We start from the raw sequence: 17,465 nt of genomic DNA, 5'->3' as shown, positions 1-17,465 counted from the left end.
TAGCCTTCACGATATTGTTTATGTAGATGAGTGGATAGCCCACCATCGCGCTGCTCCTGTGTCACATGGCCTGACATATCGTCAGGTCTGTGATCTTGCTCCTATTAGGGATGGGGCTTTCCTAGATCTTTTCCTCGATAGTCGTGGGATGAGGCCCGGGGCGGGCAAGCCCCTCACTATTTCGCGGTGTTCGCATCCTCGTATGGCGGCACATATCTATAGTCGATATGTTGCCGCATATGGGAGGATGCCGAACAACCGCCAGATTCCCATATACTTCGCAAAGCAGTTATATGCGGAGTTTGTCTTAGGGGAGGAGGTCGATTACACCAGCCATCGTCCGGGTGGTGGTGCTGGCCGAGGCCGTCTCGAGGACCAGGGTAGGCGGCCTCCACCAGCCCTTCATGTAGCACCTACCACAGATCCTTCATTTGTGCCATTGTCGACAGTAGAGGCTCTTGGCACGCAGGTCGGCATTGACGTACGAAGTACCACGGAGAGCATCCAGCACGTGGTGCACCTATTCTCACGATCTATACCGATGACAGATGTGGAGGTATTTACATATATATTACGTCTTAAGTTTTTTTGGTCATTTATCTTCATGTTTATATGTACTTTTCTATATTTTTACATGAGCAGCATGGTTGATTGTGTCATGCAGGTTCCCACACCTACCACTCAGAGGCTCACTCAGGAGTTGGTAGAGGCGAGAGCGGAGATAGACCGCCTCCGAGCTGCATTACAGATGGCAGAGGCAGCTACTGCAGAGGCACAGCATCTGAGAGAGTCCGACATCCAGCAGGTAGGTTTCTCTTGCACGTTAAAGAGTTATAATTAAGGTCCTAAGTTACAAATTTCTTTAAGTAATACCTAATGAGAGACTAATCAAATATTTTAATGCTTTACTTTTTTGCGTAGGCTCGGACCGAGGTAGAGAGCTCCAGAGCTGAGGCACAGCATCATCAGATTATGGAGCAGATTGCCCAGCACAGGGCAGAGCAGCTGATGCTGCATGTTCGAGAGTATCGTAGATCATCGGACGTGACAGTGCCTTACCTACCGTTATATCCACGGCCTGCACAGAGGTTTTTCGACGACCTCTCCCGCAGGATGCACCACCCTTCCTACGTGATGCGTGCTGCTGTTTATGTATCGAGGACATTGATAGTACAGGAGGATATGCCCTAGGATGTGGACATATTTTCCACTTGTCTTGCATCACCCAGGAGCTCGTCCGGTTCTCAGCATGCCCATCCTGCCGTGCACGCGTCGACTTAGTGACGTACAGGGTATTGGGCATCGATGATCTTCACCCAGGCCTTGTACGAGTAGATGCCAGGACTGGCAGGCCTGTCGACTTTACATCAGCTATGGACTTGGGACTCGACGCCTTCGACGATAGAGCCCAGGAGCCTGAGGTGCCTCCTGAGATAGAGTGGAGCTCACATGAGTTCGACGCTTACCAGAGAGTCCTACATGAGAGCCAGGTGACAGCATATGAGCGCGTGGGTGGTGCTGGCCCTAGTGGCGGGTGATGGTGCTAGCAGCAGTGCTGCTTCTCATGAGCAGCGTGTCCTTACAGCAGAGGAGCTTACACGAGCAGAGTGGCACACACGCACCATTGCAGATTATAGATTTTGGGTTTACAAACAGAGGCATCTTGCATTAGTACGACGTAGAGAGAGAGAGAGGGCCATAGCAGCTTTTGGGACTTGTGAGCTCCCGAGTACACCGGCACCAGCTCACGATCCCTCCTTTGAGGCAGACCTCCCCGCAGACATTCGACGACCCCCGCAGCCGGCACAGCCTCCTCGACGTGCATAGCAGCCTCGACGCGCACGTCGACCGGCAGTTAGAGATGACGATTTTGATTGGGTTGCTGTTGATAGTGACTAAACTCAGACTAGCTGGGTTAGCTCACTTACATTGTACTTAGATTTTTGGGCAGTGACTAACCTCAGACTAGCTGGGGTAGCTCATTTTCATTCTGATGTACTTATTTGATGTTTATATCATTATGAGTTTTCTCATTATTGAGTATCATTACATTTTAGTTGATGTTCTTGATTTTATTATATTTTTTAACACTTTGGCTATCATATTGTTTGTTGAAAATCTCCATGCCATCGTACCCAAACATGCTCTGATGGGGACCAAACTTTGCAAGCATGGGGAGGGGACCCACCCCCACATGCTTGCAAAGTTTGGTCACAATCAGAACATGTTTGGATTGGTAATTGGCGCCCAGTGCGGGTTTTTGAAGTCTCTTAGTGCTTAAGAGGCCATGGAAAATCCGGGCCTTCCCCATACCATCGTACCCAAACATGCTCCGATGGGGACCAAACTTTGCAAGCATGTGGGGGTGGGTCCCCCCCACATGCTTGCAAAGTTTGGTCACAATCAGAGCATGTTTGGATTGGCAATTAGCGCCCAGTGCGGGTTTTTCAAGTCTCTTGGTGCTTAAGAGGCCATGGAAAATCCGGGCCTTCCCCATACCATCGTACCCAAACATGCTCCGATGGGGACCAAACTTTGCAAGCATGTGGGGGTGGGTCCCCCCCACATGCTTGCAAAGTTTGGTCACAATCAGAGCATGTTTGGATTGGCAATTGGCGCCCAGTGCGGGTTTTCCAAGTCTCTTGGTGCTTAAGAGGCCATGGAAAATCCGGGCCTTCCCCATACCATCGTACCCAAACATGCTCCGATGGGGACCAAACTTTGCAAGAATGTGGGGGTGGGTCCCCCCCACATGCTTGCAAAGTTTGGTCAGAATCAGAGTATGTTTGGATTGGCAATTAGCGCCCAGTGCGGGTTTTTCAAGTCTCTTGATGCTTAAGAGGCCATGGAAAATCTGGGCCTTCCCCATACCATCGTACCCAAACATGCTCCGATGGGGACCAAACTTTGCAAGCATGTGGGGGTGGGTCCCCCCCACATGCTTGCAAAGTTTGGTCACAATCAGAGCATGTTCGGATTGGCAATTAGTGCCCAGTGCGGGTTTTTCAAGTCTCTTGGTGCTTAAGAGGCCATGGAAAATCCGGGCCTTCCCCAAACCATCGTACCCAAACATGCTCCGCCGTCGATGGGGACCAAACTTTGCAAGCATGTGGAGGGGACCCACCCCCACATGCTTGCAAAGTTTGGTCCCCATCGGAGCATGTTTGGGTACGATGGTATGAGGAAGGCCCGGATTTTCCATGGCCTCTTAAGAACCAAGAGACTTGAAAAACCCGCACTGGGTGCTAATTGCCAATCCAAACATGCTCTGATGGGGACCAAACTTTGCAAGCATGTGGGGGGGGGGTCCCCCCCACATGCTTGCAAAGTTTGGTCCCCATCGGAGCATGTTTGGGTACGATGGTATGGGGAAGGCCCGGATTTTCCATGGCCTCTTAAGCACCAAGAGACTTGAAAAACCCGCACTGGGCGCTAATTGCCAATCCAAACATGCTCTGATGGGGACCAAACTTTGCAAGCATGTGGGAGGGACCCACCCCCACATGCTTGCAAAGTTTGGTCCCCATCGGAGCATGTTTGGGTACGATGGTATGGGGAAGGCCCGGATTTTCCATGGCCTCTTAAGCACCAAGAGACTTGAAAAACCCGAGAAAAACCCGCACTGGGCGCCAATTGCCAATCCAAACATGCTCTGACTGTGAACAAACTTTGCAAGCATGTGGGGGGACCCACCCCCACATGCTTGCAAAGTTTGGTCCCCATCGGCGGAGCATGTTTGGGTACGATGGTATGGGGAAGGCCCGGATTTTCCATGGCCTCTTAAGCACCAAGAGACTTGAAAAACCCGCACTGGGCGCCAATTGCCAATCCAAACATGCTCTGATTGTGACCAAACTTTGCAAGCATGTGGGGGGGACCCACCCCCACATGCTTGCAAAGTTTGGTCCCCATCGAAGCATGTTTGGGTACGATGGTATGGGGAAGGCCCGGATTTTCCATGGCCTCTTAAGCACCAAGAGACTTGAAAAACCCGCACTGGGCGCCAATTGCCAATCCAAACATGCTCTGATTGTGACCAAACTTTGCAAGCATGTGGGGGGGACCCACCCCCACATGCTTGCAAAGTTTGGTCCCCATCGGAGCATGTTTGGGTACGATGGTATGGGGAAGGCCCGGATTTTCCATGGCCTCTTAAGCACTAAGAGACTTGAAAAACCCGCACTGGGCGCTAATTGCCAATCCAAACATGCTCTGATTGTGACCAAACTTTGCAAGCATGTGGGGGTGGGTCCCCTCCCCATGCTTGCAAAGTTTGGTCACCATCAGAGCATGTTTGGGTACGATGGCATGGAGATTTTCAACAAACAATATGATAGCCAAAGTGTTAAAAAATATAATAAAATCAAGAACATCAACTAAAATGTAATGATACTCAATAATGAGAAAACTCATAATGATATAAACATCAAATAAGTACATCAGAATGAAAATGAGCTACCCCAGCTAGTCTGAGGTTAGTCACTGCCCAAAAATCTAAGTACAATGTAAGTGAGCTAACCCAGCTAGTCTGAGTTTAGTCATTATCAAGATAGAGATCTAGTCAGCAGCACCCTCTCTAGCTCTCAACTGCTCTAGAATGCTCTCATGGTCATCCACTCGAAGCCGAAAACGAGGGTGAGAACTGTGTTTTCGGCACTATACTCGAACAAGAGTGAGCCTGGTAGCAACCACTAGATGAGAGAACTGAAATGCCTCTAACTCCCACTTCCACTGCTGGAACTCAAGACGCCCCCGATGAAGTCGAATCTGCTGGTAGAACCGGCCTGCCACAATCATGCTATGGGCGTCATAAGAAAACCCATGATCATCCACTGTATCCTGGTCAAGCATGCACTTTGGCCTAGTGCAACTCATCAGATAGTAGTCTACTCCCTCGCTATTTCCCTCACTGGCAATAACAGCAAATACATCACCCTCCTGTAGCAAATCTGTCAGGTCATCATAACTGACCATGAACGCAGGACCTGTGTGCTCATCAGACACCACTGGATGTGAAGGATGCTCGAGGGAGAGGAATGTCTGTATCCATGCATCTGCCCATCCTCTCGAGGCACAATGTGACCAATCGCCATCCATACATGCTCCACAGAAGCATGCAAACCGTCGTGTGTAAATCGTGGGGGCCGCCATGCACGTGCTCCTGATGGAATGTAAGCCCAAGGTGCCAGGTACTGTGTCACAATCATGGGAGGCTCTACGGTCAATCGTGCCACCATCCACATGCCAAAAAAATCTCCTGACAATCCGAGCATCACGTTTGGGGTACGATGATGCTGCACTCCCACACAAATGTTGGGAGCACCACTCGACTACGTGGCCCGCATCTCTGAACCGCTGAACATCCTGTCGCAGTTGATGACGCCTCAAGGCACGTTTCACACACGCACCTGCACCATCATGCTCACCCTTCCCGTGACCAGTCTCAAAGAATGACCAAATCACTGGGATACTAGACTGCACATGCCACCTATAAATCCATAAAAGATAGTCTTAGTTATTGTTTTCTTTAAGATGTTCTAGTGAATTTAGTTTAATTGTAAATGTAAGAAAGCCATAAGTACAACCTGTAGAGCCAATAGAATTGACGTGATGACTTGAACTGTGCGCCACAACCATCCGACCAAACCCATCGCTGGACATGTCTGATCCCACAATCTCCTAAAAAATCGTCATGGAAACGAAAACAGTGTTGCACAAAATGTGCATTATGTGAACGATCATCACTGATATAGAAATGATACTCTCGAATAATGACACGAGTCTCGGGGGTACTCGCTATCCCATCTACATGAGCCTCTGCATGTCGATAGCTAATGTGGACCAAAATAGCAACCTGGTGAGGTAAGCAATACATACGTTTAGGACACAAAAAATCAATTAAGTAATGTAGCTCAAACATAAAACAAATATTACAAAATATAACCATTACCTGCTCTGAGAAGTAATACTCAGATTGTATCTCCTGAAAAGGTGTGAAAGTGTAGTTCTCTGCAAAATCAATCACAGAGACGACCACACCAATAGGAAACTCTGCTAGGCATGCTCGGAACTGACGATCCTGCCACTTGGCACAATGACTGTGCCATATGTAGGGGTAGATCTGCTCCCTAAATGTGGCTGTGAAGTGACAACGTGGTGTATGTTTGTCCACGAGCTGCAACTTCCTGGACTGTCCACCACTCTGGAGCTGGTGTGTCACATACTCATAACGTTGCCATGCCACTATCTCTTGGTCACTTGCATCAAGATCTACCATCTGTAGATGTGCAAGTGAACCACATGATGTGCAATTGCTCTCCACACAAGGCATCCTATGGAACTGGGCATCCTCCGTGCGTGCACACAAAAGAGAGTGGATGAAATCACGTGGACTACGAGGCAACTCTCTATGCCCACTAAGAGAACGGAACACATCATAAAAAAGTTTGAACTCAACATGGTAGCGACAACAACATGTGTCACGCTGACGTGAGTACCTCACAAACCAAGGCTTACACCCCTCAAATGACCTTTGCCCAATTTTAAGCTCTGGATACGAAGCCACAAACTGAGAATACAACTCAGTTTGGGACATTTCAAGAAAGCAAGCACCGTGCTCAATGAACACTCCTCTTGTCACTCTCTTACGCAAAGCTTTCTTGAAAACTGGCGATGCACGACAATTCTCCTCCCAAAAACTTTCTATCAAGGTTCTAGTGGTTTCATCTAGTAGGCGATCATGCTTAGCTACACGACCACTACTCGCCCACATAGCACCAACCTCATTGGCATCTAAACTTTGTCGCCTAATAGACCCAACTCTAAGTGCGTGTGGTGCTATGGAAAGGATGCGAGATGTGGCACTAACCTTACCCTTCATTTGGGAGCTACTTATGGCTGCCACAATAGCCCGTCGAGCAGCCAAAGCGTCCGCAGAGTTCCTCTTCTTGTTAACTATATAGGAATGACGAACACTTTGTAGCACCGCCATGCCAGCTCTCCTCTCTCTTCGACCTCCAATGCCGGAAAGCGCCCTGCAGTTGGCCATGTTGGGCAGATCAATCAAAGCATCAAGCACACATGCCTGTGATGAAGACGTGAGGTCTTTGAAATAGGATTGGAAGATTGCATGGGCACGACGATGTGCCCCTGAGACTTTGATAGTTCTTTCCTATCCACACGAAGGGCGCCCAAAGGAGGGGGGGTGGGTTCTTGTAGAAGAGAGGACTCAAGAAGGGCGGGTTCATGTGGATTATCTAAACTAAGGGGTAGTGGGGGGGAAGAGGGCGAAGGGAGAGGAAGTGGAAGAGGAGCAAGGCTTGGATCATCGCCAACGGAAGGTGTTGCTCGTTGACGTGCTCTCCACTCTCTCTTTCTCTCACGAGCTACCCTTCTCCTCTCCTCCTCTTGAACTTGGTGGATGGGGAGGAGTCTAGTCCTATCACGTTTCCGACTCCTACGACTTTGAGAACCCATTCTCAAGGAAGCTAAGAGAGAAAATATTATAAAGGCTCAATGATGGGATAGTACTACAGATAAGTGTGGGATAGTACTAGAGATGTGTGATTATATAGGAAAAATAGGTTATCCACTTCAAATCTCACTGGATTTCCTATCTAAGATTGATTGGATAACTAAGATAAACATAAAGATAATTAAAGATAAACTATTATCCACTTAAAAATTAATATTATTTATAATATTTATTAACAAGTCTAAATATTTATCATTACCAGATATATAAATATATCTTTAAAGAAATCTTTTATTTTATAATTATATAACTGCTTTTTTTAAATAAAGTATTTTTTTTATATTTTATTCAAAGGTTTATTCTACATAAAAAAATTTCAAGAAATATAAAAATAAAAAATTTATTTTTTTTAAAATTAATAATATGATCTTTAATAATATTTTTATTGATCTAATCCCAAAATATAATCCTTTAAAATTAGTGATTTTAAATTCTTTTATTTAATAAGTTACATATATTTTATTATTTAAATTTTTATATTCTATTTCTCTAAATTACTAAATTAACTTTTCCAAAAATATGTTTTTGAAAAAAGAGGGGAGGTGGGAAGGAGATGCCACGTGTCACAAGCGTGCATGACACGTGGCATTCTCTTGACATGTGGCACTATTATGGTTGATGTGGCAATTCCATGATGTGGCATGCCATGTCACCATGTGCGAGGTGGCATGCAAAGGTGGCAAGATGATGTGGCATTAATGATGACTAGGATGATGAGGTGGGGAGCCAACTAGGTTGACCATGTTGACATGGAGGGTGGAGGTGGCAAGCTAAGGTGGCAAGCTGCTTATGTGGATCCTCTCGATGCTCACGTGGACATAAAGTGGCATGCATATATAAGGTTTGGGCCTACCCAAGCCTCACACATGGAATGAAACCTAAGCTGTGAAGTTTACCAAGCCTAGATTTCCAAACCTAACTAGGATTGGTTTTAGACTTGAAAAGGGGAGAGTGGACACAATATGGGAATTTTCACTTGGGAGGATTGAAAATGGACCTTCCCATACTCAAATCAAGCCAAATTTTTTTTAATAAATTCATGGCAACAAGAGTATTGATCCCTTGAGTTTTTAGATTGAAAGATTCAATATTTAATTTTCTAGAATTAAATTACTATTGATTTAATGGGCCTCTGACAGTCATAATAAATTTTCCAAAGTAAATCTACAAAAATCAAACCGTTAGATTTGTAATTTTATCTTATACCCACATTATACTAATCTTTCCCAATCTAATCATCACTAGATCCATACAATTTGAACATTTTAAATGGTAGATGTGGTGGGAGGATAAAATAGTATGTTTTTTAACAATTCTAATATCTTTTAAATAATATAGAAAATAGTAGAACACATCAAAAATTACTCGATAAATCAAGTTAAGCTCTATGTTATTCGTATTTATGATATGCAAAGTGGGAACATCGTATGAGTAATAATGTAAAAGTTATAGGCAATTTACTCACATTCACTATACCTGTCTAAACCTAGGACAGGGCCTGTATACAAACTTGGTTCCCAAAGAAAAGGGGATTTGCAATTATTGGATATTCGATCAGATTATAGTTTTAGGTGCCCAACTTTGCATATGATGTTTCATTAGAAGACCTTGAAGTGAAACTCCTTGGCTAACTATGAGAGATTGGCTATTCTTCTTGAAAAAATGCCTGTTTTTCAGCTAAAGCCAAGGGCGCCCATGACATGAAACTAGATAACCTCATCTTGCAACCACCCATGGTCCTATACTGACATGAAAGGTGTGCATCCTTCAGTTGTTATGTACACGATTCCCATTGTGGCAGAATCATGGACAGTTAGACAAGGCCACATGAGATGAACCCAAAATATACTTAGGTTATCAAAGAGGAAATTCAAAAACTTTTGGATATAAGATTCACCTATGATATCAAACACACAGAGTGGGTGTCCCCAATTATGGTGATGACAAAGAAAAATGGCAACCTCAAGATTTGCATTGATCTTAAGAAAGTCAATGTTGCCACATAGTAAAAGATAGCTTCCCACTTTCTTTCACGGAGCATGCTCTTGAGAGAGTAGCAAGCAAAGAAGCTTATAGTTTTCTTGACAAATTTTTAGGATAGATTATGATTGATCCTAAGGACCAACATAAGACAGCCATTGCTACTCAGTGGGGCATTTTTGCTTACAAGGTCATGCCTTTTGGCCTCACCAATGCTCTAGCAACATTCCAAAGACTGATGATTGAGTACAGCCTTCAAAGAACTTCTTAGAAAATATTTAGAAGTGTTTATAGTAGATGACTTGTGTGTCAATTCCTCTTAAAAAGGATACCTAGACTATCTATAAAAAGTATTTGAGCTATGCAGGTTGTATTGCATATCTCTAAACCCAAAGAAGTGTCAGTTCATGGTATGCATGGAGTAATTCTTGGACACATTGTTTCCCAAGAATGGTATATCCACTGATGAGAGTAAAATCAAGGTTATCATATCTATGATCCCTTAACTTCAAGGGTGTCCAAAGGTTCATTGGACATTGTGGATATTACCAAAGATTTATCTTCATGTATGCAAACCTTGATCGACCACTATACAGATTGCTCATTATCTTTGAATGGGCGAAAGAATGTGAAGAAGGCACGAAAGATTCAGTTGAAGAATGAGCTTCATACTGTGGAGAAGAAAAACATGTATGTGAATGATTATGCCTTGAAGATCAAGGGCATTGTGGAATGAGGCATTCCAGAAGTTGAAGATGGCAATGTCTTCGGTTCCAATACTTAGACCACCAGGAAGTAATTTTTCATGTGCACATTGATGCGTTTTCTTTTGCCATTGGCTATATCTTAGCCCACCAACTAAAGGAAAACCACATGGATTTTCTTGTGTGCTATGCAAGTAGGCAACTTAATGATAGAAAAAAATTACACAACAACTGAAAGGGAAGGATTGGCCATGGTATATGCAGTGAAGAAGTTTAGATATTAGCTTTTAGCAAATAAGTTCGTGTATTTTGTTGGCCTTCAAGCACTTTTGTATTTGGTGAACAAGCCTTGTGCGACTAGCCGGGTCACTCAATGGTTGCTAATTCTTATGGAATTTGATTTTACAATGACAATTAGAAAAGTCTCCCAGCATGTTCTAGCTGATCATTTATTTAGATTTCCAAATGGAGAACTTCCCCCAGAGGAGTGGAGGATGATTTACTTGATGCATGCCTATTCCACTTATGCATGATGATACTAGACTGGAGCCATGAAATACTTCATTTCTTATCCACTAGCTTACCAATGGATAAAGATATCACTCCTAACCGAGCTTGCAAGGTAGCATCTCCATATTGCACTTCGAACACCTCGTGGATTGGAGATGCTACCATTCGCCCATAGTGCATCAACTAGGTGTGCAAATCGGTCACCCGTTCCATTATGCTACAGAGTTTGTTTCGACACGTCGTGGCTCTCTTCTTGGAGCCGACCACTAGCACGATATTCTCCTAAACCCTTCTAGAGTAATTCAATTATGATGTGTATTTCTATGTTGGGGAGTTATCCACCTATATTTTGTCTTGTTTGTGCGGGCCCCGAACAGTTTCACACCTAGGCTTCTACTTCAAGCCAGGCCGAGGAGAGAGTTGGGGCAGCATCACCTTTACTAACACCCCCTAGCCATGTGAGAACATTGTTTAAATTATTTTCCCATTGCTCAAGTATGATTTCTTGTGTTTGTCTTAATATTGTTCACTTTAACTTTTCAGGATGCCGACCTAGATGAACTTTGTCGACAAGTGTCACAGCTCACTCTAGATTTACGGGAGCGTCACCACGAGATTAAGTGCCAGAGATAGTCAGTCTGTGAGGTGGACATAAAGAGATGTATCGCATACTACTGCACAAAGCACTACATGAGGGAGTGGACCAGACTGGCAGAGATGTAGCTCACCATCGTGTGATGCAAAGAATTGCTATCTATCCCCTTTTGCCAGACTCTTTAGTTGCAAGACCACACCGCGGACACCGGTACCGCAATTTGTGGAGTTTGCCTTGGCGAGTTTGACACTTGGGGATGGTACACACTATCTTCGTACAAAGGGTTAGCTCAGTGACTAACACCACTACTTTCCCTAATCATCACAAAGATATCTTCTTGTAATCAGGAGTGTCTGCCACAAGGCTCAATCTCGGATTTTTACAAAGAAGATTTGAGGGGACGAAAGTGTAACTTCATGTTCAACTACGAAGATTCTTTATAGAATATTTGAGTTTTCTCGTCCATGTTTCCTTCTATAATGTCTCTTTGTGTGTCGCTATTTTTGTGTGTTTACTAAATATTTTTTGAAATTTTGGTGTCTTTTATGTGATTACTTGCATGAAGTGTAGCTAATTTAAATGCTTGTGTAAGTGTGTTTCTTTGGGGTAGGGGATCATGCCACACAGTTATTAATTACAACATAGCACACAACATCAGATTATCACTTTACCAAATTGAGCATTATAATTTTCACTATTCAACTTATCTATGTTCACAACATAAAGTGAAGACCTGAGAGCATCACAAAGTGGAAACTTAATAATTATTTTGAAGATGAATAAATGATAACCAAGATAGCATGCACTTTACTCCTCTAAGGAACGGTGATTGTGTAATGTTATGTGCACATCATGTGCATATACTAGGAGGCTAACCCACCCTACAGCATGTTCCCATGCTCCCATGCTCACATGCCTAGGGTGGGTTAGCCTCTTGGTATATGCACATTACTAGGAGGCTAACCCACCCTAGTATATGCACAGGATGTGCACATAACATGTAAGAAGGTGAGTGTGCGTGTGAATGCATATAGATGCAAGTGAATGCGTCTAGATGCAAGACATGACAAAACAAGTGTATATATATCGCTGTCTCATCAAGACTCGACACTTCAGTGGTTTCAAACCACCTAGTTGGATCCTAAAGAGTGACGACTAACTCAACTATGCTTAATGTGTCGAGCGTTGAGCTACCAATCTACCCATCCTTAGGGGAGTTAACTTTGACTATGCGTGGGCTAGTTTCTAGGTCCTTCATGCTTCCTGATGGTAGTTAGCACAGAGGCAAACATGCGAGTGACACAAAGTAGATAGAATTATCCAATATAGAGTAGCAAAAAGAGAGAGACCAACCCAGAAGACATTCTTGCAACATTAGCTCTGACTCTTAAGCATACATTACTCCAACATCTACTCCTTCCCCAGGAATTCCCCTTTTGCTCCTTACACCCATTCGAGTATTACCCGTTTCCAAGAAGTCGTTTACAAAGTTGTTACAAAAGCAAGAAGACTTGACACATGATCAGTTTATTACTAAAGTTAGGAACTTTGGTAGCAGAAGCCAGATGGGCTGGTTGTCTTCCAACACCTGGCAATTATGGTGGATATTGCATCAGCAAGCCCACTCTTTCCTACTGGCATTTTGAAAAAATTTCGGATCTAGACTATGTCTTTGACTCTAGACCATGTTGTCCTGTGACGCTTTATGGTCGGTTCCATCCTCTTTTCTCTAGTTCAGGCTGAGCGATGGTCCCCCCTAGTACATGGTGCCTTGATTAAGGAGAATGAGCAGCTCAAAGCTTTGCCACAAACGGGGAAGAATAATTAAGTTAGGATTAGTGAGACTAATAAATTGAGATCTGGCTTAATTATGGACTCATAAGGATGAATGTGAGATGGTTCATGAGGAGAGGAGTGGCTTTGATACCATGTTGATAAACATGGATACTAGGCATGTAGCTATGGAAGATTGCAAATACAAAACCCTAATCTAGGTGATTAGTATCCACCATGTTGTAGACATGGATACTAGTAGGCATGTAGCTATGGAAGATTGAAAATACAAAACCCTAATCTAGGTGATTAGTGTGTCCTAATCCTATAGTGGGTGGAACTAATTACACACATATTGAAAACCCTAAACTAATTATAAGCTTGACTTAAGCTCAATTAGGTTACAAGATTAAGACTTGTATTCATAGAGGCTTAAGAGCAACTTGTACTTATTTCTTGGAAATGGCCCTTTTTATATGAGGAGGTTACAAATATGCTCATGTGGGATAATGGCTAAGTGTGATGTGGTTGCATGCTCACCTACTCACTCCCTGCCTCTACATGTGCTCTATGGCACCACACTTCTTCTCAACACTTGTGTCCTTGCAGCCTGGTCCTGCCTCTATAGGCGCTTCCGACTTAGTCATGAACTTGGTATACGGTCCAGGTGTGCTAGAATTATTCACTTGAGGGGAGGTGTTGAAATATGCAAGTGAATGGGTGTGCTAGAATTATTCACTTGAGGGGAGGTGTTGAAATATGCAAGTGGATGGGTGTGTGCAGGAACAAGCCCTTAGCTAGAGATTGTAAAAGGGAGTCTGTAATTGAGTGGATAGCAGTGAAAAGGTGAGAAGAATCTATTGAATGAGAGAATCAAGGGTAGCATGAGTATTCATATAGGGGTGTGGAAAGATTCTAGGAAAAGGTGCTCCCAGATGTAGGGGAGGTGGCACAAATCAAGGAGAAATCAGTGGAGTGGGTGCTTGGCACCTTGTGGATGTGTAAAAGCTATAAATTGAGGCATTGGCCTAATGAGAATTTGCTGGTTTTTGAGTATCCATGCCTACATTATAGGGTGGTCCAGGTGTGCTAGAATTATTCACTTGAGGGGAGGTCATAGGGCTCCTGCTTTTTGCTGAGTAGAGTGAACCAATTGCTACATACATTGCAGTGCTATCTCTTTCCAAGCACTTAGGCTTTTATGCCCCAACTCCTCTTGCACCTTAAGTTTCCACTCTTCTTTGGACCTTTTCTCTCGGTTGGCCCAGCCTTGGAAATCTTGAATCATTTTGTCTTTGGATTGTAATTCCTCAGCATGGGCTTTCCTCATAGCTTCCAACTTTTCTGCTCTCTTTTTGATCTCAGCATTGGCAATAGTGCCACATTAAGCTCATTAATGCTCATTTTCCTACCTTGCCCCTTGTCACCCTTTTGGACATGGCTGCCTCTACTTCCTTCATTAACATTTTGATGATCTTGCTATCTTGCTTTTGTTGTTCCTTGTATTCCTTGATGAGTGCCTCCAGCTCCTCCACTTAGACCTGTAACGTTGCTTCATCATTCCCTTTCTCTTAAAATTTCTTTGTGGCCATCCATGCATGTTCTTTAGCTCATTTGCTGGGATTTGATCCAATGCAGAGCCGGTCCACAGTACTATCTCTTTAACTTTTCCATCTGTTTCTGCTGTGCTAGTTTCTTTCCTTCTCCTTTTAGAAGAGCAAATTGCTTTTTCCATGTTTCCAATTCTTTTTGCAGCTCCTCATTATCTTTTCATAGTTCTTCAGACTTGTTGCCACCACCTCTACTGCCTCCTCCTTCCTTTCTAGCTCCACTCAAGGTCGGGGCTTTCAAAGCCTTTCCTAATTTCGAGCTCAAGGATGTAGCCAGATCATCTGGATATCCTGACCCTCTATCCCCGGATTCCTGTCTCCTAGCTGCTGATGAGAAATTATTTGTTTACAGGCACATGTGGGTGCTTCCATTATTGATTTCAACTTTTCCAAGTATGCCCCCACACCTCCTTGAGATCCTCCACTGCATGTGTTTCACATTGCTCCATCCTCTCTGCCTCTAGCTCATATACCTCTAGATATTTCTCGGTGTCCCAACACTGCTAAAGGTGCCTCTGCCTTCACTAGGTTCACTTTATATTTATCTGGTTGGTTCTGGACATCTGTTATGATTCTCATGTGCTCCTCCCTGATCAGGGCCCTTCATGCCATGTTTCTTTTCATTTCTTCCACCTCATGCTCCAACCCTTTCCATTACCTGCCTTTGGCAGGTCATCTACCTGGCTAGCTTCTACTCCTCCGATAGTGGCTCTTGTTGGCTTTTCAAGTCCTACACTGCTTTTGTGCTTTGAGCACATGTAGCATCCTTCTCCTTGCACCCAATCCATTTCTATTGTCTCCAAAAAATTGGATGGACTCAGAACAATCGAGGCTGATTTGAGCATTGAGGATTCTAGCTATGGACGCTGCATTTTCAGTTGTAGCGTGGCAGTGAGGATGCTTCCTGCTACTATGGCTCCAACCTCTGAGACAACAACATGGTTCAGCCCAACGTAGCTAGATCCTCCTTTATTTGTTGGCCTCTTGGCACCTCCACTGGAACCTTCCTTAAAGATTTTCCCCTTCTTTGTGCTAACTTTCTTCTCCCCAAACTCAAACAACCTCTTTTTTCCCTAACTTGTGGTGGGCTAGTTCCTAAGTCTTTTCAAGGCTTTGAGAATTTCGATCTTCTAGGAGCATTGTCTTTTGTGCCTTCCTCCTTTTCCTTCTTTGCTCCTCGTTGAACCTTACCTTTGAAGAGAGCATTGAGTTATGACCCGATTTTTGTTTTTGTGTTTGGCCTAATGAGTTTCCTGATCTTCTCTTTAAGATTGTGGTAAAGCACCTCTTTCCATGCCACCCGTGTGCCTTTTTCTACATCTTTCAAGGTGCCAAACATTTTCCTGGACATGCAGTAGGGTTTGTGAGTGAGGTTTATCATCTCCACCGCACAAACCTCATCTGCTTTTGCTTGTCCTCATCAGCAATTTTGGTTATTTTGTACTCTTTGGATTTTCCTTCTAGAAAGCTGAATTTTGCGATGAGATCATCATCTTCTGTAGGCTTGATTTCAACTTCACCTTATGTTGGCAAACAAAACACCTCAGACACGTACAAGGGAGTGAACTCCTTATCTCTTGAAGGCAGTGTGATGACATTGAAACGTTGGAGCTCCTCCAGCTATTCTCCTACCTTGAAATTGTGTTGGATCTCCTCCTAGGGCAGCTTTGCAAACTCCTTCAAGCCCATCTTCTCCAACCATTCTACGTGCTTGTTTGCTTATCTGTACATGATGGATAACAAGTACTCAAACTCCACCATCCTACCAGGCAACAGATAGCTAGAGGAGCCTGAGAGAAGGTAGGGATCACAGAGAAGTTTAGCAAAGAGGGGGCAAGTAGCACAACAAAGCTTAGTGAAGAGAGAGCAAGGAATAGAGATTTTGCATAATAGAGAAACGTAAACCAAGCAAGGCGGGTGTTTGAGTGAGAAACTATAGTGCCTCTCACTGTGTCATGGTGCATGCCTCCCCTTGGTACGGCCATAATTGCTTAATGTTTTCAAGATTTTCCAAAATTATTTTCAGATATTTCTCATCAATGCCTATTACACAGGCCACAAGGTTGTTTATAGCTAGGTAGTGGTGGGGAAAATTTGATGTGACACATTTCCCTTTCCATCCATGCACCCTTTTATGGGGCACCACCATCGATTTTCTTGCCACCTCCATGCAATTGCCAGCTGGCTCTTTGCTTTCTGCACATACAAAAATTACCTTTACATTGACCGTTTCTATTTTTAGATCTTATGCTTCTCCCTTTTTGCTCTTTCCAGAATCTCGTCTCGATTCCTATTCCTGATCTTAACTAGATTCAAATTCTGCTCCTTGGATGTTTTCCAATTCTTAACATGCTTGTCCTGCTTGTGTCATTTCCCAGTTTGGCATCTTTCCATGATAAGGCTTGAGCCTATAACCGTTCACTAGCTTATTTAACCTTTCTCCATCCAAGCTTGCCAGTTCAAAGGTTCCCGTTCCCATTTTCCTAATGATTCTGAATGGGCCTATCCATCTCATCTTCAGCTTTCCTGGGTGAGGTCCCATTCTTGAGGAGAATAACAGGACGACGTCTCCTTCCTTGAAGATTTTGAATTTGGTGTTCTTGTCCACTTGGAGCTTCCTTCTTTTCTACAAAATCTCAGCTGTCCATGCACTATACAGTCTTTTTTCATCCAATTTAAGGAGTTTCTTGATTTTGTGAACCTCTGATTCTTCTGAAGATAATCTTTCTGCCTTGGCTATTCTGAGACTTTGTGTGAGG

The 17,465-nt window shown here is 43.8% G+C and overlaps 1 protein-coding gene across 1 annotated transcript; it reads left to right on the top strand.

The window, feature by feature from the left end:
* The first annotated feature begins 202 nt into the window (after positions 1-202).
* Positions 203-15,121, top strand: LOC147614043 (uncharacterized). The gene is made up of 4 exons (XM_086780356.1): positions 203-805; positions 922-1,088; positions 14,852-14,933; positions 15,059-15,121. The coding sequence occupies exons 1-4, from the start codon at positions 203-205 to the stop codon at positions 15,119-15,121; spliced, it is 915 nt and encodes a 304-aa protein (XP_086636482.1).
* The last annotated feature ends 2,344 nt before the right edge of the window (positions 15,122-17,465 follow it).

The sequence above is a fragment of the Cibotium barometz genome, chromosome 42, assembly GCF_041138505.1.
Source record: "Cibotium barometz isolate CiBa-2024 chromosome 42, ASM4113850v1, whole genome shotgun sequence".
Lineage (NCBI taxonomy): Eukaryota > Viridiplantae > Streptophyta > Polypodiopsida > Cyatheales > Cibotiaceae > Cibotium > Cibotium barometz.
Note: the sequence above shows the minus strand (reverse complement) of the source record. Positions and strands in the feature narration are given on the sequence as shown.

Coding starts and splice junctions, on each gene's coding strand:
- LOC147614043 (XM_086780356.1), top strand. CDS start 203: ATGGCGGCACATATCTATAGTCGATATGTTGCCGCATATGGGAGGATG. Junction 806..921: donor GAGAGTCCGACATCCAGCAG/GTAGGTTTCTCT, acceptor TTTTTTGCGTAG/GCTCGGACCGAGGTAGAGAG. Junction 1,089..14,851: donor TATCCACGGCCTGCACAGAG/GTTTTTCGACGA, acceptor TTCTTTTTGCAG/CTCCTCATTATCTTTTCATA.